The sequence below is a fragment of the Myotis nattereri genome, assembly GCF_964212035.1.
Source record: "Myotis nattereri genome assembly, chromosome: 2".
NCBI classification, from domain to species: domain Eukaryota; kingdom Metazoa; phylum Chordata; class Mammalia; order Chiroptera; family Vespertilionidae; genus Myotis; species Myotis nattereri.
In genome coordinates, this window is record NC_138076.1 from 128566648 (window position 1) to 128588294 (window position 21647).

The 21647-nt window shown below is 42.8% G+C and overlaps 1 protein-coding gene across 1 annotated transcript in view; it reads right to left on the reverse strand.

Moving 5' to 3' along the window:
* PLEKHG7 (pleckstrin homology and RhoGEF domain containing G7) overlaps positions 1-14674 on the reverse strand; it is a gene marked incomplete at both ends in the record, with an annotated part of 58719 nt that extends 44045 nt beyond the window's left edge. The window contains 3 exons of the mRNA XM_081083961.1: positions 11107-11129; positions 11657-12394; positions 14645-14674. Of these exons, the coding sequence (XP_080940087.1) occupies positions 11107-11129; positions 11657-12394; positions 14645-14674 (791 nt within the window). The remainder of the gene's footprint in view (positions 1-11106; positions 11130-11656; positions 12395-14644) is intronic.
* Positions 14675-21647: the final 6973 nt, after the last annotated feature.

The window sequence follows — 21647 nt, forward strand, 5'->3', positions numbered from 1 at the left end:
TAGGAAAACTTACAGTAATTTAGGTGAGAAATATCATTCTAGTTTCATCATCCTGGATAAAGGACATTGGAACTCATACATTATGAATTAGCAGTATATAAATATAGCCAGGAATTTTCACAGTGCTAGTCAAAAGGTATTATATAACATAAAATGCTGGGAACCCATGATAAAAATCCCCTGAAAAGAACTATTAGAAGCTTTCCTGTAAACTTCATACTTTCCTTGATAAAGACCCTAGTACAATGAGATTTAGTATTTATGGGGAATAGAGAGGATTGGAAAAATTATAGTAATCTGAATGAGAAATGTAACCTAGGTGAATATTGGGGGGAAAAGTTTACTCTTTTGATATTTAACTCTAGAAGTTACACAATCTGGTAAGTATAATGAGTTTGGTAGCTTTCTATGACTCTATAAGTGATCTCTATATTTCCTAGAGACCGCAGGGAGAACATAACTACCAGTGGAGTGGAAAGCTTAGTCTTCCCCCACTGCCTCTAGGCTGGCTTATGTGTTTCTCTTTCATGCTTCTATAGTTCTCTGGAGTGATGGTTAAGAATGAGAAGTCAGCCCTAGCCGTCTTGGCTCAGCGGATAAAGAATCGCCTTGTGGACTGAAGGATCCGGAGTTTGATTCCAGTCAAGGGCACATGCCTGGGTTGCAGGCTCCATCCCCAGTGTGGGGCATGCAGGAGGCAGCCGATCAATGATTCTCTCTCAACAATGATGTTTCTGTCTCTCTTTCCCTTTCTTTTCCTAACTAAAATCAATGGAAATATATTAAAAAATACAAAAAGAATGAGGAATCAATTGCCTGGATTTTAACTTAAGCTGAGTAACCTGATTGAGCGAGTTAACCTCTCTGGCCCTGACTTTGCTATTTGTGAAAAGGAGCTAATAATCATACCTACTTATTGTGTGAAGATAAAGATAATTAATATAAACCACTTAGGTCAGTGTTAATAAATGCTATGTTGAGCACTGAATATATTATGATATAATGTTCTATTTACATGTCTACTCCACTAAACTGCCAGTTCCTTCAGTGCAACAAAAACGTCTTGTTATCATTGCTGTTAGTAGGTGCTCATTTAATACTCAATCCATTGTTTTTTTATTTTATTTTTTTTAAATAAATACCAATGAATGAAATACTCCTCTACTGTCATCCTCTCTCATGGAAAGTATCTTACTTTATAAGGTAGTTTTGCAGAATCATATCTTATCTCCTCTCTTATCCTAAGCTCCTAGCTTTTGAGCTAAATCTCTGTTTACTAAGAGCTCAATAAACATTTGTTGTGTAAATTGAACCATAACAAACCTGCATACACCTATCATCATCACTGTCATTTTCTGACACAAATGTATACTCCAGTCATAGCTAACTGCTCACTATTCTTTAAACTTACCCTGTACTTCACGCCTCCATGCCTTGGCTCAGGTAGTTCCCATCTGCCTGCCTATCTCTGCTTTGTCTGCCTGGCAAACTCATACTCATCTCTAAATTCCAGCTTAGACTCTCTTCCTCCAGGAGTTTTTCTGATCTGCTCAGAGAGAGCCAACTCCTTTTCCCTCAGTCCCCTCCCCCAACTTTATGTTTTTATGATTTCATTGCAGGCTCATGCTGTGTCTTAAAGATCATAGAATCCAAGCACTAACACAGAGCTTGACATAGAGCAGGTATTTAAATAAGCTTGTTGAATAAATAGGTATATTGACCTACAGAAGGATATACAGACCTCAAATGAATTTGCTTTTCCATTTTGGAATATGAATGATTATGCAAATAGAATAGAAAAATGCAATTTGAGTTTCCTCTCCCCCATTAAAGGTGGCTAAATTACCCCTGTCCATTTCTCCTTGTCTAGCGTAACCTTCTGACATGAGGTGTCCATTTGGGAGCACATAGGCCAGGTTTTGGAGTTCAATTTGCACATAAGGAGCAGAACTAAGACAACTGCCTCACACTGGGCTGGGCTGGGACCTCGGCTTTGCTGTGCTAATTATGGAAAGGTGGGCATGACCCTGGAAGGGAGTAACAAATTCTCTGTGGACATGACATTTTCATGTTCATCAAAAGAGGGTGTGGGTTAATTAAAATATCAAAATTACAGTTGCAACCATATGAAGACCTAGGTAAACAGTAAGAGAACAATTACATAGGAACATAAACAGACATGCACTGGTGCAGAAAACCTGCCCCTGCCTCCCCCAGGCATGGCAGTGGCCTAGATTTCTGGGACTCTGGAAAGGGTCTGCATGTCAGCTGGGGTTGCTCAGATTGTTGGATTAGTGCTATTAATGCAAATAGTTGCAGTGAATTCAGAATGACTTTGAATTTAGGTTTCATGGAAAGAGAGGTGTTGGTGATTCCAAATTGGTATCTTATTTTTGTGACTCCAAATATTAAAATTGCTTCTTATAAAAAATGGCATGCAGGCAGAATCATCGTGTCTGGTTCTAGACTGAATAGCCACTGGAAGCAATCATTGCAATAAATTCAGAATTTTTATCTATCTCTCCCAAGCCAAACGGTGTGTGCATGGGGTAGGGCAGGAAAGGAATTTTTTGATACCTAATTTCCTCCGAGAGATATTAGCTAGGAAATGAACTAATAATAAATGCAAAATGTTTGGGGTGTGCTTGGCAACCCATTGTGCCTGTGGAAGTGCAGTATAACCTCACTGTCTTTTGTTTGGGGAAGCACAACTAAACAAACATTCTTGAGAAATGCTTTTTGGGGGCTTGATGCTGCTTGGCTATTCTGGTTCTTTGCTTCAGTAGAAAACTCTTGGCACAGGAGGTTATATAACTGGCTGCCTGACCCAGACTTCATAGCCCTTCGCCTTGCCTGCCGCCTCCCCCAAACCCTGCATTCAGAAACCCCGACAGGGCCACACTTTCACTAACCCTGAGTTGCGTTGTCCCAGGCCGGTCAGATCCGAAGGGACTAGTCCCATGGTTGCTGGAATAATCTTGTCTCCTTTCTGGCACGGCTCCTCATCCTGTCCCCTGCTGAAGATCTGAAGGTCCATGATGTGGGCTGGGATGGCAGCAATTTAGAGAATCCAGAGAATTCTCTCCCACTCCTGAGCAGGCTGCACACCCATGAGTCAACACTCAACAATGAGCCTGTGCTCATGTGTCGGTGCCAGAAAAGTTTCTGGCTGGTGGAAATGTGTCCCCAGTGGCCCTCCAACGCATACATGTTGAATAGATTGGTGTTGGTGAATATTATTCTAATTTAAAATCAACTGGTACTTACTGGACACCACTTTTACTAGAGAGACACCCTGGTAGGTGCTTTACATGCATTATAATGTTCATAAGCACCCTGTGAAGGGAAATTCCGTCCTTATTGTAGAGGGGAGGAAACCAAGGCTTAAAGAGATAGTTAAGAAATCTACCTAAGGTCACATTGTTAATGAAAGAGCCAGAATTCAAAATTCAAATACACAAGTCTGACTCCTAAAAGACTTAGAAATAGAAAAAGATACTATAAACCATTTTAAAGCACAAAGTGTTTTTCAAAAATTGATATAATACTGATTATAGAGGGGTATAGTGGATTGGATAGGGGTCCCCCAAAAGATATGTTTACATCCTGACCAATGGAATTTATGAATGTGATCTTCTTTGTTAAAAGGGTTTTTGTAGGTGGAATTAAATGAAAAATCTCGAGATGAGATTATTCTGGATCATTTGGGTGGGCTCTAAGTCCAATGCCATGTGTGTCCTTAGCATGTTGCCTCCCTGGGCCTCGGTTTCCTCATGTGAAAAACAGCTGTGAGTGAGACTTTTTTCATTCCTCACAATCTATGAATCAGGGATTTAAGAGCATTGCTCCCATTTAATATATATATTATTGATTTCAGAGAGGAAGGAAGAAGAGAAAGATAGAAACATCAATGAGAAAGAATCACTGATCAGCTGCCTCCTGCATGCCCTCCACTGGAGATCCAGCCCGCAACCCGGTCATGTGCCCTGACTGGGATTTGAACAGTGATCTCCTGGTTCAAAGGTTGTTGTTCAACCACTGAGCCACACCAGCCTGGCAGCATTGTTCTCATTTTCCCGCCAGTGGCCAGTGAGTGAGGATAATTATGTGCTGACCTTTATCTTGCCAGAAATGTTCAGAAACAAATAATCAAAGCTTATATTTTAGAAACATGACTGATGCATTAATTGCATTTTTAAAAACGATTCCTCTGTACAGTGGGTTTAAACCAAGGACTACTGACCTTTAATTCCCAAGTGCAAAATTTAAGGCAAAAAAAAAAAAAAAAGGCTAGAGAATATGGGGGTTAGCAACTGCCCTATAGTGATAAGTATATATTAATGGAATAAAAATCTTATTGAAGATGCTACAATTTGGATATGGCTTTTTATTCTTTCCTCTGCTATGAATGTTGCCCAATGTTTTTATTCTTTTTTACCTTTTTTTTACTTTCTGTCAGGAAGGCTTGTCAGGTCTCATTCTTCAGATGCTATAGTCCCTGTCTGATGGTAAAATTAATGGTAAGTACACCTTTTCGGCAGGTGGCATTCCAGCAATTGTGTGGCTAGAAAAGATAGGTGTTCTATTTTAAGAATCACAGTGTTTTGCCGTATGCAAGAAATACAGCGCAACTTGAAATGCTTACTTTTAACTATGGGTTGATTACACAGGAAGAACACATTAAGAATCAGTGACAATCTTTTAAAAAGGTCTCTTTGAAAATAATCAACAGAGAAATGACAACTAGACTGCCAATTATGAAACTAGGTCTCATGGTTAAATCTGGGATATATTTTTTTTCCATTATGAGACTCAGAAGACTGTTAGAAACTTTCCTTTGCATCTTTGACCATAATTTCCAGTTCAACTTTCTACCAAAATATTCCATTTTCTGGGAAGGATGGGGATCTCACTGCCCAGGGCCTGGCACATAGTGGCTACTTCATGGATGTGGAGTGAACAAATGGATGGCGCTCCCTAGCATATTGATCTTGGTTATCAGACCATATAAAAGCCTTATTAGATGAGTATTTATTAAGTGGGAAAACTCATGAGTTTGAACACAGAACAGAGACAGTCTTTGGAATCTCCACAGTATAGAAAACACCCAAGTTGTGACTTCTTGGGCTCAATAAGTAATACTTATCAAACACACATGTTCAGAGCAAGGTAGTTGCTGGTACCTCCTTAGAACTCTCAATGTCTTTCTAGGCTAACTGTCTTTTCTGGACAACAGTCAAAATACTGCCTAGGGAGATCAAACAATACTTGTACAAATACCTACCAGCCCAAGGTACATTTAAGAGATAAACAAGCCACATTAGGAAGGTTGGGGAGGTTGAAAAAAGCTGGATGGTCACAAAAAAAGTAGTTGGAAGAAAGAGTATGCAAAACAAAAATGAACATAAAAATTTCTACTAGGGCCCTAACCGATTTGGCTCAGTGGATAGAGCGTCAGCCTGTGGACTGAAGGGTCCCGGGTTCGACTCCAGTCAAGGGCATGTACCTTGGTTGCGGGCACATCCCCAGTGGGGGATGTGCAGGAGGCAGCTGATCAATGTCTCTCTCTCATTGATGTTTCTAACTCTCTATCCCTCTCCCTTCCTCTCTGTAAAAAATCAATAAAATATATTAAAAAAATAATTTCTACTAGGCTTGTTCTACCCTAACTAACCAGTTGACTTCCTTTCTTCTTCCTTAAACATTTATCAAAGGCACTGTTCTAGGCCCTTTGGTTACAACGATAAACAAAACAGACATGACATTGACTTCATGGAGCTTGCATCTGGAGAAGCTGATGCCAGTGGAAGAATAGCACGTGGCTCCTGATGTGAAAGGAAGCTGCCATGCCCAGATCAGGAGGGTTTCCTGGCTCCTTCAGGCTGCAGTCTCTCCTCCTGACTAATTGACAATCTTCCATTTATTTGATCACAAGGGGGAAAAGGTGCAACTATGTGAGGTGATGATGTTAACTAAACTTATTGTGGTGACCATTTTTATATCCTATAGAATAAAAGCCTAATATGCAAATCAACTGAACTGCAGAATGACTGGTGGGACAACCAGTTGCTATGATGTGCACTGACCACCAGGTGGCAGATGCTCAACGCAGGAGCTGCCCCCAGCCCACAGGCCCCAGGCCAGCCAAGGTGGGTGCCAGCAAGGGACCCCGATCGCCCCTCCAGTCTCCCTGTAGATTGGCCCTGATCACCGGCCAGGCCTAGGGAACCTACCTATGCTTGAATTTCGTGCATCAGGCCTCTAGTATGTGTATAAAAATCATTATGTTGTATACTTGAACTTATATAATGTTAGATGTCAATGATATCTCAATAAAAGTGTGTGAGGGAAGAAGGTAATACAACAAAGTATAATTTTACAGGGTACAGCAGTTAAATAAATGAAATGACAGTATACCACCTATTATTCTCTAGTTAACAACACCTTTCTAACAGGTTCCATGAGAGCTGGAATAGAGTCTTCTCTCTCTGATATTTCCCAGAGTTTACAGACAGTGCTGGGCATGTAACAGGTTTTAAATAAAAATCTGCAGAAGATAATATTGTATTGTAGTGAAACTGAAGTTCAGGCACATTGAATTAGTTTCCTGTGATCAATCTGCAGTCAGAATATTTTAGAAAGAATAAATCAGTAACTTAATAGGGGGAGTGCTTAATGAATAAATGAATCAATGAATAAGTGAATGGTTTTAAAAAATAACAACACCTAATATTTAATAATGTTATTTAATAGTATCAAAAGCCATATTAGATGGGTACTATTTGTATCTCCACTCCATGGATGAAGACTTTGAGGTTTCAAGTTGTTAAAGAACTTGATCAAGGTCACATTGCCAGAGAGAAGTTAAGACAGGATTCAAACCCAGAGTTTGATTCCAGTAGCTCTGAACACCGGTTATGCTGCCCACTAGGGGTAACCCCAGATGGCTCTGGGGATGCGTTACTCGTATTCAATGTTTTTGTCTGGTTTCTTCCCGGTGACAGGCTTCCAAATACCTTGTCATTTGGTTTTCATGCTAATGGTGCCCCACTTGCTAATTTGAATAGTTAGCATTTTTTCTTGTTTCTTTTTGAACACGGGAAGGTTAGTCTTTGTTCTAATGAACATAATATGTAGGTTTCCCTTCTCAGCTTCAGGGCTGACCAGAAAATTAGGTGTGACACACAACTTTCTGTGAATATAGATTTAAAGGGGTGTCAACTCATGTGCTCTCAAAATGCAAATACATCTGGGAGAGACAAGTAACACTGTAAACCAAGAAGTCTGTGGCTGGCCTGTCTTCCTTCCTTCATCTGTCCCCTCCCTCAGTAAATATTTGTAGAGATAGATTCTAATTGGGTCCTAGAGTTTTAAGAATAAAAAAGTGTTCTCCGCTCTCAGGAAGGTCTTGATTCTGGAAGCAGATGAATATAAAAGAAGTGCAGTACAGTGTATTAGATACTATGATGAGGCATTTATAAGGAAATCCAAAAGAAAGAAGTACACTGGTCTACCTGGAAAGGTAAGTGTAATATTTCTTAAACTTAAAGTTCTTCACATTTTAGGACAAATTGTAAAGTAAGGATGAATTGTAAAGATTATTTTCCAGGAGGTATATTTTGGTGATAGGAGAAGGTTTAGAATAAATGTGAGTTCACTGAAATATTATGGAGGAAGAGAGGGGATGACAGTGAGGAAAAAATTCATGATAAAAACGTGGAATTAAAGCAATAATACTGAATAGATTTCAGAACTGAGTATAGATTGGGCCCTTCTCAAATACATGAGCCTGCCCAATTGTCAGGCCACATGTTAAAACACAATAGCAAAATAAAATAAAATAAAATAAAATAAAGCCGTATTTCTGTAAAAAGGATTTTATATCTGAAATTCAACAAGGCAAAATAATTGTTTTGATTAACTGAGAGTCACAGAGGCAAGTATTTCTTAAAATACCAGGAGTCAGCAAACTTTTTCTATAAAGGACAAAACAGTAAATGTTTTAGTCTTTCTGGGACATACAGTCTGTTTCATTGCATGGCCAGAAAAACAGCCATAGATGGATTGAAATGGTGGGTGTGGCTGTATTCCATTAGAACTTGATTTGTAAAAGCAGGTGGTGGGCAGTATTTGGGCCATAGGCCATAGTTTGCTGGTCCTAGGTTTATACCATTCAATAGGCATGTTCAAGTCCTAAGTTAGCTAAATTTAGATGAGGGTTTTGAAGCGAGGCCCCTGGCTCCTGGATGGCCAGCAGGCCTCAGGTGGAGCTCTTTTCCTGACAATATGACTGAGCCCGGTAAGCTATCTGAAGGAAGCAGCCCTTTGACCAATGGCAGCTGTGGAAAAGATTAGAGACATGACTAAGAAGGGGGCGGCGGGGGGGGGCAAAACACAGTCAGAGGGAGGATCTTTGTGCTACAGATGGTTAGATCTTTACCAAAGATTCATGCTTAAAGTGAACTTCTTTTATTAAAACTATATAGAGTGAGCGGTCTATGGCTGATGAAAAAGTTACTGCTTTATTAATATATGAATATTTAACATATTAACTCATAGATTATAGTTATTTAGTCTTTTACTTATTCATTCAACAAACCTTGCCTTCTACATGCCAAGTATTATACTAAGTCCTAAAGAAACAATATTTAGTAATTCAGGGATATCACTAGATATCAAGATGTCCAAGTTACCTGCCTTCTAATTTCCTGTTTTTATTTTCTGTGAACTTCCACTATTTCATATTATGTGGTTGTGGTGTATTGAACTCCATAGGGCTTTTAAAGTCCTCAAGCTCTTTGACCAAGTTGTTCCTTTGAATTTACTAAGACTGTTTCTGTTATTGCCTCACAAAGGTTCTGCATGCCAATAAATACTGCCTGCACATAATCTTTTGCAAGTGGCTTAATGTGTCCCTATCACTTAGCCTTTATGTCTGCTAACTCCATCTTATACTCAAAGCTGGACACAGACTTCACCTGCTCTGGGAAGCATTCCTTGATTAAAGACCTTCAGATATAAATCTCCATCCATCATGCCTTCTCTAATCAAGCATGTACTCAAAATCTTTACTCAGATGCTTCATGGGTCTTCAAACCTAACATGTTCAGATTTGTAGTCAAGACCTACATCCCATCTACCCTTGTCCTCCTCCTCTGCTCCCCTCAGTGTTACTTAGATCAGCAAATGGAACCATTTGCCACCCAGTGGTACAAGCCAGAAGCTTGGAGGTCATTCTTGACAACTTCTTTCCCCTCACCCCTCATGGTCTACAATTTGCAAAGTTTAGGTGATTGTAGTTCTTAAATAGCTCAGCATGACCTCTTTCTAACTCCACTGCCTCTATCGGAGCCTAACCTACCAACTTCTCATACCTGAACCTTCTAATTGTTCTGCTGGAGTCCACTTTCATCTAAACCTCATGTCTACTCTGTATCCATCTGATCACATCAATCCATGCAATGATTTCACACTGCTCTTTGGGAAAAGAACAAATCCCTAAACATTCTACTAGACTCTGTATGATTGACTCTAATCAACAACTTCATCTTTCTCTCAGACTACTCTCTGTCTCTCTTTCTATGACACATCTAAATTAGGTGTCATTTTAGAGTTTTATTTTTGTTTGAACCTGTGGAAGATTTGCATGAATGGTCCCATTCTTCCCCAACTCTTGTTTCCATGCTATTTGCCATCTAACATTTCAATGCTCTCCCACTGTTGTTGACACATAATTTCCTTCCCCTGAGTTCAGCCATGTGATTTGTTTGGGCCAATTAATTAGGCAAGATCAAGAGCTCAGGCTCCAAGAGGCCTTGCACGTTTCTGCCTGTTCTCTTGAACCTCTCCCTTCACCATAAGAAAAACAAACATGTCTGGGGTGGACCTTTGGGCCCATGAAAAGGATGAGGGACATGTGGAGGGGAACTCTCCAGCTGAGTATGGCCTAGATCAGTGGTCGGCAAACTCATTCGTCAACAGAGCCAAATATCAACAGTACAACGATTGAAATATCTTTTGAGAGCCAAATTTTTTAAACTTAAATTATAGAGGTAGGTACATTGTTATTAACTTAATTAGGGTACTCCTGAGGCTTAGGAAGAGCCACACTCAAGGGGCCAAAGAGTCGCAGGTGGCTCATGAGCCGCAGTTTGCTGACCATGGGCCTAGAGATCAATTAACCCTCAGAAGACACATAGATTTTGAAGAAACAATAACTGATTGTTGTTTTAAGCCACTGAGATTTAGAATGGTTTGTTAGGTAGCAATAGCTAACTCTTACACTAACACAATTTTATGCATTTTCCTGTGGCTTGGTGAATATTCCCTACATTTGTTCATATATTTATATCATCTGGGGTTAAAATCAGCAAAGATTGCAGAAATGGACCTCGTCTTTCCTATTTTGAACACAGACTCTTGCCTCTGCCAGTGGCTAATTCCTTGAAGATTCCTTCGTGACTTTCCAAATGAAATGAGGGCTTTTCCCCCAACCCCACAAATTGGGTGGATGAAATTAGGCATGCAGCTTTCCCTTGCAGCCAGAGAAGCTCTTCCTCCCTGGGAGGGATGGCAAATCCACCGCCACAACCTGAGGGCCATGCTGCAAGTTCAGAGCTGGTTTCCGTGGTGACGCAATCCACCTGTGTTCTTGATAAAGGCACAGTTGTCACAGACATTTTAAAGGCTGTCCTAGATTTAAACAGCACATCTTGTTCTTTTATCTTTGTCTTCTGAATTTCTCTTTGAAAAGCTGTTGAATGTTTCATGTCCTTCCCACTTTCTCTACCTGACAAAACCTATTATTAAGTGTATGCTAATTAAGCCACAGGGCCAATTCATTGACAATTCAAAATGAAAACCATGACCACATGTGGCTGTCATACCCTGCCCCCAAAAGCCACAGCAAAATGCTGTGCTCTAAAGGAGCCTCTTAAAATTAAGATTCTTTATTTGTAAGTGTGAAGAGTGACATGGGAGCTACCGTATAAAACAAAGTGCCCTGATTAATAAGCCATCGGCTTTGCTTTGTCAGAACAGAAAAGTAGATGCAAAGTGAACAGTCAACAGGTTTCCCAGCGCCAGAGAAAATAAATACATACACACCTGGACTGATGCAATTCTTCTCCCTGAAATAGAAGTTAAAAATATACATTTTAGTTTTGCTTAAATCCACCCAAAATTCCAAAGCAGACACTTTGAAAGGACAGACAGTTAACTTATCTAGCTAACATGTTTTAGATTTCTCTCTCTCTCTTTTTTTTTTGGAGAGAGGGAGAGAAGATTAGAAATTTGAATAATCTGTTCTTTCTTTCCTTTGAAACTGGTCATACAAGGTCGTCTTTGAATTATGTGTACCTGCAAGAAGGCCACCTTTACCAGCCGATGCCGGACAGACATCTGTCCTAGCCTGACCTCCGAGGGCCCTTTCTTAAAGTACCCTGAGGATATAGAGAATGGAAGTGAGCTAGGCTTCCATCTCCTTCCCCAAACCGCTGCACCCCTTTTACTTGAGAGGCAGCTCGTCCAAAAGGGTGTGTGTCCCCTCAGCGGTGACTCCTGTGCTGTCCCCCACCCCAGGGCGCTGGCCTTTGGGGAAATGTGGAGACTGCTCTGCCGCCCAGGGGCTGAGAGGCAGGGGGCTTAGAGCTGTTACCTGAGGCCCTGGGAGCCGTGCAGCCCGGCTGGGCGAGCGGCTTCCTCTCCCTGGAAGAGAGGAGGGGGGAAGGGACCCCTCGTGGACAGGCCGAAGTGCTGGAAAGGCAGCCTCATCTGTGGGCCTTGTTTGGGGCTCAGATGAGTCAGCTGTGGCGAGGATCCTTTTGGGGTCCGGAGGCAATTTTGAGCCAAGTCTCAAGGTTGATAAAGAGTGGGAAGAATTTTGGGGGCTTGCAGGTAGACTCTGGGAAAGGTAAGATGGGGAGCCTGCAGGCTCCTTCCGGCCGCCCCAGGTGGGCTCTTCCAAGATCTCCTGCTGAAGCAGGGAGTGCCTCGTCCCACAGCCATTGCCCCTTAATCTCCTCAAGGTGGGCGAGGTGGAAATCCGGCCTGGGGCCTGGCGGTCGAAGTGGAGAAGGCTCCCCTGGTTCTCACAGGGCTTCCTCGACAGGCCTCCCTGGGGGTGCAGAGGACAGGCCTCCAGGCTTTGGGGCTGCTCTGGGTGCGACTGCCCTGTCTTCCCCATGCAGCTAAGAGGCCGTGTGGCTGGAAGCTGCCAGGGGACACTACCAGAGCTGCTCTTCTCTGGACCACATGGGGGTTGTTCAGTTTCCGCATCCAAGTGCCACTCTCCCTCTAGGACGTCTTTGTCCTTTTCCAGAAGATAATCACAGGCAGGTTGCTGCATCTTTAGTGAGGAAGAGCGGAGTGTGGAATCTATCACGAATGAAGGACACTCGGGTGAGAAAAAAGGTGTCTGACATTTCACATGAAAATTCTAATTCATCATAGGAGACAGGGATAGCCCAGTTTACATGATCAGCCTTTACGGTTGGGAGATAATTAACGTGCGTGAGTTCATTCTTCTCATCTGAATAGCCTGCATGTAAAAATTGGTTTGCTATTTACTTGATATCCCTTCCAGATTCAAACAAAAAAAAAACCTTAAAAAACTTTAGTGAGCTAAGAGACTTCTTGGAAGCCAGATAGCTTGGAAGCCAGATAACATCAGTATTGACTACATATTCTGAGCTCTTCAATAGTAAAATTTTAGCAAGTTTATAATTCACAGTGAAACTCGGCAAGCTGGAGCCCTTTAAGAATGAACACATTTGGACAGCCAATTTTTAAGGAGAACTAATTATTTCCTTTTTTAGTGCTAAACATTTTTTAATTGCACCAACAACATTTTTTAGTAGAACTTTTTCTATGGTGTATTATTTACCTCCTCAACCTTATCCCTCACAGTACTATCTGAAATACAATGATTATAATCCACATTTAATGTAGTTCTATGAGGAGTGCAATACTTGTCACAGGTTTTAATAGCATATGAGTACTTACTCCAAACAAAATGACCTCATCCTGATATACTCCCTAATTTTTATTCATTGCTTCTCATTTTATTTTGTGTGTTTGACTATGGCAGCTGCTCTCCCCTTTAATTTGTTTCTTCTAATCGGTTCTAAGCATAGAAGTTAAAAAAAAAAAGCACTGCGTTGAGAGAATTAATAGGCTCTTACTTAGATTTACTCTTATCAGCAAAAAGGAGGAACCCAGTGTTATGCATTGTCATGACATTGACCCTGCAGACTTTGTGCTTCTTATGCTTACTCCCTGGTTCTCATCTGGGTTAAGGCCAAATGAATTTTAGGTTGAGAGTTGTTTGAGGAACTACCTAGACACCAACTAAAGTCAATTCAGCTCTTATCTGCAAAAGAAATCTGCAACTCTTAATGTTAGTTGTGCTTTAGTATTTTGAATGGAGGACTCAAGTGTACAGAACTTTCCATGTAGAATAAAAATGCACGAGGTCCCTTATCTAGGACACCTGGGAGAGGGGAATACTAGTTAGGAAACTCACATTTTCGTCAACTGGTTTTGTTTTCAGATTGATAATCTTGTCTGCTGCTTTAAAAGCTAATCCCAGCTTCGCTGGAGAAGAATGAAAAAGCCCATCTTGACCACTAATAAAAACAGATACATTAAGCCTCTTTCCAGGCCCTAACTGGAGAGGCCAGTTTCTCATCCTCCCAACAAACAGATGGCTGAGCTGAAGACTGGAGTTACAGGTACTTTCACACATGTACACACCCAGGGGATTTTTAAATGTTCCTCTTTATAGCACTGTCCGCATCCTAGGCAGCCGCACCCTAACAGGAATTCACTGCATTCACAAAGGCACTAGCAGAATAGCTCCAGCCTTTGAGGGGTTAGGGCACTGCTTCAGATTTCCTTCCCAGTGTCCCGACACAAGGGTATGGTGGGCAGTAGGAGGTTATTTTGTCCCCTAGAATTTAAGGGTCATAAAGTATTGTTTAGTGCCCAGCGTCTCAAATATTGGAACCAAGGCACCAGTAACTGCTGATAAAACTCACCGCAAAACCAGAGAATCTTTAAATAACAGGGCTTTGGGAGGCACTTTGCAGAGAGAAGAGCCCCCAGGCTCCGGACCATCTGCTGGCTCTCCCACCTCACCTCACTCCCAGCTGGCCTGGGACCCAGGACAGGCCACACCCCCTTTGTTAGCCTCTGGGCCCTTTTATGAAGAGGCATCAAAGTACCTCCCTCACTGGCTGTTGCAGAGGTTCAAAGAGATCATGGCTGAGGGTCCTGGGAGGCTCTCCCTAAATGATGACCTCCATGAATATGATAAGGAGTCAAAAGTTACCAGAAGAATTCAGGTTCATGCTTCTCCTTTCTAGCCTCTAAAGGACTAAATCAATAAATAATATTATAAAGAAAATTCTCCAGCCTTTTACCTGCCAAGCCTTAAGAACCCAGAAAACACCACCCACACTGTTGGGAGGCAATCTCAGTGTATGGAGTGTATGGGAAATTAAAGCATGCAGATTAATGACTCACCTGTTCTTTTAGGCCTGGAGAAGCCAGCAAGACAGGACCAAGAGAAGCTGGTAGCAACAGGCTGTGAACAAATGAAAGTGCAAGAGAGAAACCCAGACAGAGTGAAGGTTGCCCCCAATACCTGTGAGTGGTCTGTCTCTGAAGGCGACATTGTCCGGGTGAGTCCTGACAAGGGAGTCAGCAGAACCACAAAGCCAGCTGCCAGGCGAGAGCTGGGAAGAGCAGGTTCCACACCTGTAACAATGGATCCTTCTCAGCCGAGTGTGGGCTCATACACGTTGAAATGAGGAACTGGTCTCTCCCCTCCTTAGAGACCTTTCTAGTTATTTGTTTATGAAAAAGCCTACAGGGAAGCAAGTTCAGAATCTAAAATCACCTCGGAAAGAGTCGGGTGATTTGTTTCTGCCGAACAATAACTGATCCAGCACAAAAATGATGCAAATGCGGCTTCTTTGCTTCCCCTTCAGGTGCTCACTGATGGGTGTTGATAGTTCAATAGGCATTTCCAGGTTCCTATTCTGTTTATTTTCTTTTCTTTTTTTTTTTAAATATATTTTATTGATTTTTCACAGAGAGGAAGGGAGAGAGATAGAAAGTTAGAAACATCGATGAGAGAGAAACATCGATCAGCTGCCTCCCGCACATCTCCCACTGGGGATGTGCCCGCAACCCAGGTACATGCCCTTGACCGGAATCGAACCTGGGACCTTTCAGTCCGCAGGCCGACGCTCTATCCACTGAGCCAAACCGGTTTCGGCTGTTTCTTTTCTTTTTTTTTTTTTTTTTAAAAAAAAGTTTTATTGATTTCAGAGAGAGGAATGGAGAAGGAGAGAGAAATAGAAACAGCGTTGAGAGAAACATCGGTTGCCTCCTGCGTGCCCCCTACTGGAGAGCGAGCCTGCAACCCAGCCGTGTCTCCTGACCCGAAATCAAACTGGTGACCTCAGTGGACTTTTGCTCAACCAATTGAGTCACTCTGGCTGGACTCTCTTTGTCTTCTTAAAGGTTGTGAGAATCATTCCTTTTGACCTTACTTAGCTCACATCTTAAAACATTTTGTGTGGATCTATTTAACTAGTGGACTGTTTGATCAGCATCGAATGATAGAGGACTAATCATTGTTCTTGGGACAAATTTATGCATTCATTGTCATAAAGTTAAAATGAAATACATTTTATTTCCCGGCAGTCTCGTGAGAGCAGGACCCTGAAGAACCTTTATTTGGTGTCAGATGGAGACATAGCTTTCATTCCCAAGAATGCACGCAGTGTTAAAAGAATATTTCTACAGACTCTTCATAAAAAAAAAAAAAAATTCAAATGAATTCTAATTAAACCTAATTCACAGAAGTTTTCATTGCTTAGAATCATTACATGCTTGTTGTGAAGATTTCTTTGGGCCAGTGGTTCTCAAAGTGGGGTCCTGGATCAGCATCAGCATCACTTGGGAACTTATTTGAAGGCCAATTCTGGCCCCTCCCACCTCCCAAATCTGAAACTCTGGGGGTAGGGCCAGCAGTTGGTGTTTTAACAAGCTCTCCAGTGATATTTACACATGTTAAACATTTGTGAACTGCAGCTTTCGGTGGAAAAAAAGGTTTAATTCATAGATCTTGGTCTTGTGATAACTTTTGTATTAGTCTTTACTTTTCTCATATTAGCTTTACTAGAATATTATTTATTTACAATATTGAATAATAATGACTTTACCTACTCCCTTCATCATAGTGGCCAGCATCACTACCACCAAGACAAACACAGTATCGAGGGCATTTCTCTACTTGCCAGCATGGAGTCAGCATAAAAATAGTCTAAGCTCTTGCCAAGGCTGTCTAGAAATGAAATATTTCACTTTAGAAAGAAATAAAAATAAAGTATTTTAGCTTTTGGCTTGTGGAACGAAGGTCGTGCTTTATCTCCTAGTCCCCTCATGCACTCAGGATTGTAAAACTGTCTCTCCCAGGGGATAATGATAACGAGATATTTGATCTCCATCCAAAAATGTCCAACCTCTGGTTGTAACTTAAATAAGAAAATCAAGAGTCTACAAAAGGGTCACAAAGGACTGTCAGGGGAAAAAATAGTGCAACATGTAAGGAGAGAGGGGACAGAAAGGCATTTTATACGGGGAAGGGGCACCCTGGAGAAAAGCAGCTTCTCCTTCAAGATCCTGGGGTGAGAAGAGATAAACCAAAGAACTTATATACTTATATGCATAGGCCATGGACACAGGCAATAGGATGGTGAAGACCTGGGCGGGGGGTGGGGGGAGGGGTACAGGGGCCGGGAAGAAGGGGGTAAATGGGGAGGGGAATAGGGGATATCTGTAACACTATCAACAATAAAAATATATATTAAAAGAAAACATTCCCCTTTGGACATTTATGTAAGGGTACAGGGGGAGAATTTTTGATTTACTAAAAGTTGTATATGCATCTCATCCTTTATTTTGAAGATTATGGGAATTATTGCATGTACCAACTATATGAGTAAAATGTAAACTTAGTAGAATTGCCCAAGAAAAAAAAAAAAAAGATCCTGGGGCAAATTCACTGAAAGTCACGGCAGTCCCTTCTCTCTCAGTGCGACACACAGTTCCTCTCCGGTCCTGCAGAGGGGCAGCTCGCTCATGCTTCCCGCTTCCTGCCCAGGTTACTCGAGCTGGAGAAGCTTTGGTTGGGGAGAAAGCCATCTGAGAGGTGCCCCATGCAAAGTTGAAAGCCTGCATCATGGATGTCCAGATCTCTGGCTGCAAACTGTGGAGTTCCGATTAGCCTTCCAGCTTAAGAAAAAGTAATCTAACATTAAAAATTAGGAGATTTTAGAGGAATATTTAGATTGTAAGCTTTAAAAAAAAATAGTTAACCACCTGGCAACACTATGTTCCCATTCCCACACTTCCATATCTATACAGAACAACTAGATCTGAGGACAGGCTCCCTGCTTTAGACGGGTCAAGCTGCGTCCAGTTCACCACACTCTCTGCCACTCCCTCAAGTGTCCTGATGCAGGCTCATGGATGCTATTGATCACTGTGCTTGTAGATTTTATTTTTCTAGGTTCTTGAATCATGTTGAAATATAACTTATTTAGTGTGTTATGAACTGAAATATATGATAAACTCCACTGTACACTTGTGGTCTAAAACTTAAAGTCAAAGATTCATGAATCAGATAATTTTAAAATTTTTGACTTCTTGAAATAACTATTTCAAAGAAAAATAGTTCTACTGAGCCATCATAAATTTTGTACTTTATTCTTACAACCTGTATTTGCAGTTTGCAGCTGGGGATCTGGACATTCATAATACTACTAGAGGCCTGGTGCACAAAAATTTGTGCACTCAGGGGGGTCCCTCAGCCTGGCCTGTGCCCTCTTGCAGTCTGGGACCCCTCGGGGGATGTCCACCTGCTGGCTTAGGCCCACTCCCCAGGGGATCGGGCCTAAGCTGGCAGTCAGACATCCCTCTGGCAGCCCAGGAGCCCTCAGGGGATGTCCACTTGCCAGCAGGGAGCAGGCCTAAGCTGCAGTTGGACATCCTTAGCGCTGCTGAGGAGGCAGGAGAGGCTCCTGCCACCACCGCTGTGCTGGCAGCCATCAGCCTGGCTTGTGGCTGAGCAGAGCTCCTCCATGTGGGAGCGCACTGACCACCAGAGGGCAGCTCCTGCATTGAGTGTCTGCCCCCTGGTGGTCAGTGTGTGTCATAGTGACCAGTCATTCCCAGTCATTCTGCTGTTAGGGTCAATTTGCATATTACCCTTTATTATATAGGATAGAGGCCTGCTGCACGGGTGGAGGCCTGCTGGTTTGCCCTGAAGGGTGTCCTGGATCAGGGTGGGGGTCCCCCTGGGGTGCCTGGCCAACCTGGGTGAGGGGCTGAAGGCCATTTTCAGGCTGGCCACACGCCATTCAGGGTGGGGGTCCCCACTGGGGTGCCTGGACAGCCTGGGTGAGGGGCTGATGGCTGTTTGCAGGCTGGCCAAGCCCCCCAGCGGGGACCCTCACCCCATGGGGATGTGGCCATCCTGGGTGAGAGGTTGTGGGCCGTTTCAGGCTGCCCACAGTCCCTTCAGGGTGGGGGAGTCTCGCTGGAGTGTCTGGCCAGCCTGGGTGAGGGGCTGATGGCCATTTTCAGGCTGACCACATCCCCCGGCAACCCAAGCTCCCAGCCTCTCTTTTCTTTCATTTTTTTTTTCTTTCTGGGATTTATTTGTCTTCTATAATTGAAACTTTGTAGCCTTGAGCAGAGCCCAAGGCCAGCCAGGGCAGGCGGGAAGCTTGGCTTTCTCCATTGCCAGGGGCAATCCAAGCCTCCTGCTCACTCCAGCTCTGTGGCTGCCATCATCTTAATTGGGTTAATTTGCATACTCACTCCTGATTGGCTGGTGGGCGTGGCTTGAGCCTAGCAGAAGGATGGTTAATTTGCATGTTTCTCTTTTATTATATAGGATTTTACTGGGCTCTGTAGTTATTCTATTTGCTATTCCTACAGAGGGATATACTTACGTGCTTGGTGTTGATTTACAGCCAGGAAAGTGTTGGACTGAGTTCTGACAGTGTGTGGGTTTATAACAAAATATCTCAAATAGGATGTGTTTTGAAAGAAGAAATGAGAACAATCCAATTAAATCATCAGATTGCCTGCTCAGTGATTTGGAAGACTACGGGGCATGGAGAAGGATGTGGAGCCACAGCTGCAGTCACAAGGAGCCCTTGATCTCCGTGCCATTGAACACATGCAGGATGGAACAGCTCCCATCAGGCCCAATCCTCTGCTTGCCAAGACTCTTATCAGGAACAAGGTCTGAGGCCTTCCCATGCAGCTACTGCTGACCCCTAGTACTATTTTTTTGGCTGAAAAGAGAAGGTCCTATGGGTTGGGATTCCCAATGAGTTCCCAATGTCCTCATCCCTTCTAAGTCACAGGACAGAGCTAACTTTGCCTCTTTGAATTGGGGTTTTAGTAGACATTTGTTAGCAGCCTCCCTGGATCCATGACTCATCCCACTTCCAAAGAGCTGTGATTTTCATGTAGGTTTTGTGTGTTTCCATCATGCCCAGCTTGTCGGATGGAACACACGACCTTGGCTAAGCCAAATATGCATTCCAGGGCCCTGGCTCCTAGATGGGCATGTGAGCTGAGCCAGTCCAGTCGATGTGACTCTCAGGAATTTTGCTGAGAATACTGGGACAAAGCTCTCTTTCCTGATGGACGTGAGAGAGGGGGCATGCAGCCCTGGGAACTGCTGGCAGGCATCTTGAGACCAAAGGGGTGGAGGAGCCATGGCAGGGACAGTGTAGTTACAAACAAAACAAAACTTAGCTGTAGTGACATCACTGAGTAGCTGATTCAGTCCTTGTCAAGCTCCAGAAAGACTTTTCTCTACATGTATGTTTTCTCAGCATTAAATTTTCTTTATTATTAAAACACTTTGAGTCATGCTTTCTTTGCTTGCAACCAAATGAATCCTCAATGATATAGAACAGTTAGAGGGGGAGTCTACTGGTTCCTCTTCCTACCGTCTAGAAACATTGCTCTCAGGAGGCAGGCAGCTCTCACTGTCTTCCTTTGATCTGAACCACTTGGACTATATCCGGAGAATACATTCCTGTAGATTTTCTGGTCTCTAGGTGGCACCAGTCCTTGATTTCTGGTGGCCACGCAGCTGTTTTTTAATATGAATACACCATTGGTCACTATAATAGTTTTCTATTACTGCATTTAAAAAGTACCATAAATTTAGAAGTTCAAAACACAGATTGTTATCTCCAACTTACTTTGGGTTGGGTGTCTGGGCACAGTTTATCTGAATCTTCTGCTCACAGTCTTACAAGGCTGCAATTGTGGTGTTGGCTGGGTCACATTCCTTTCCGGAGTCCAGGGTTTTCTCCTGATCTTTTGTGGTTGTTGGAAGAATTCAGTTCCTTGTGGTAGTAGATCTGAGGCTCTCAGGTCCTACAAATCCCGGCCACCTGCAGATCCCGGCCACCTGCAGATCCCGGCCACCTGCAGATCCCAGCCACATGTTCCTCTCCATGGGCGGTTCACGCCATACTTGCTTCTTCAAGGCCAGCAGGACAGCTTTTCCCTGGTCAAATGGAGTCTAATAGATGTATTGTACTTAATCCCAGGAGGGGCATACAGGGCCCACCCCACTTGAATGGAAGGGGTTACACAGGAGTGTGACTTGGGGGTCACATTAGGCTGTGTTCACCACATTCATTTCAATAGTAATTTAGTTTTCTTAAAATTGGTATGTGACTAGGCTAAGATATGTCCCCAACCTCTCGCATCATATGTTTCTTTTATGTTTTAACATCAGATTGGCCTGAAGAATTGTTTTAGTGTTTCTGAGGAATAGAAGCCAGTGTGGAAAAGTGGAAGTAAGCCAAGCAACCTCATACCATGGAAACCCACGAAGGAGGCACCACTAAGGTTTCACAACTCCTTAGGCTGCCCCTGGCTCTGTACCAGCCCATCTGTGTTTGCCAACACCCAACAGAGACATTGTGGGATTCATTTCTTCTGTTTAATATGAGTGTGGACTGCTTTGAACTTGATGTTCAACAGGGACTCACAGTAACGCTTAGACTTATGTGAATGAATGTGTTGTGATGTTGACTGAACCATCAATAAATAGCCTACCTTGGAAAGTGTGGAGATGAGATTTACCATTTAGGTGTGAAATTTATTTCTGAATTGGGCTGAAGTCCTAAGCTGCTGCTGATCTGCCAGCACGTTTCATCCAGCTCAACTCAACCAATTTTTAGTGATGACATTTCTCTGTGTGTGTGTTTAAAATCCTCATCTGAGGACATTTTTCCATTGATTTTTAGAGAGAATAGAAGGGAGAGGGAGAGACACAGAGAGAAACATTGACATAAGAGAGACACATAGATTGGCTGCCCCCTGCACACACCCCAACCAGGGCCAGGGATGGAGCCTGCAACTGAGGTACATGCACTTAACTGCAATCGAATCCAGGACCCTTCAGTGCGTGGGTGGACGCTCTATCCACTGAGACAAATGGTTAGGGCTAGTGATGACATTTTTGAAGTGACTGAGTTTGCCTCCTTGTCAGAATTCTCACTGTGAAGAAGTTAATGACTACAATAAGAACCCAG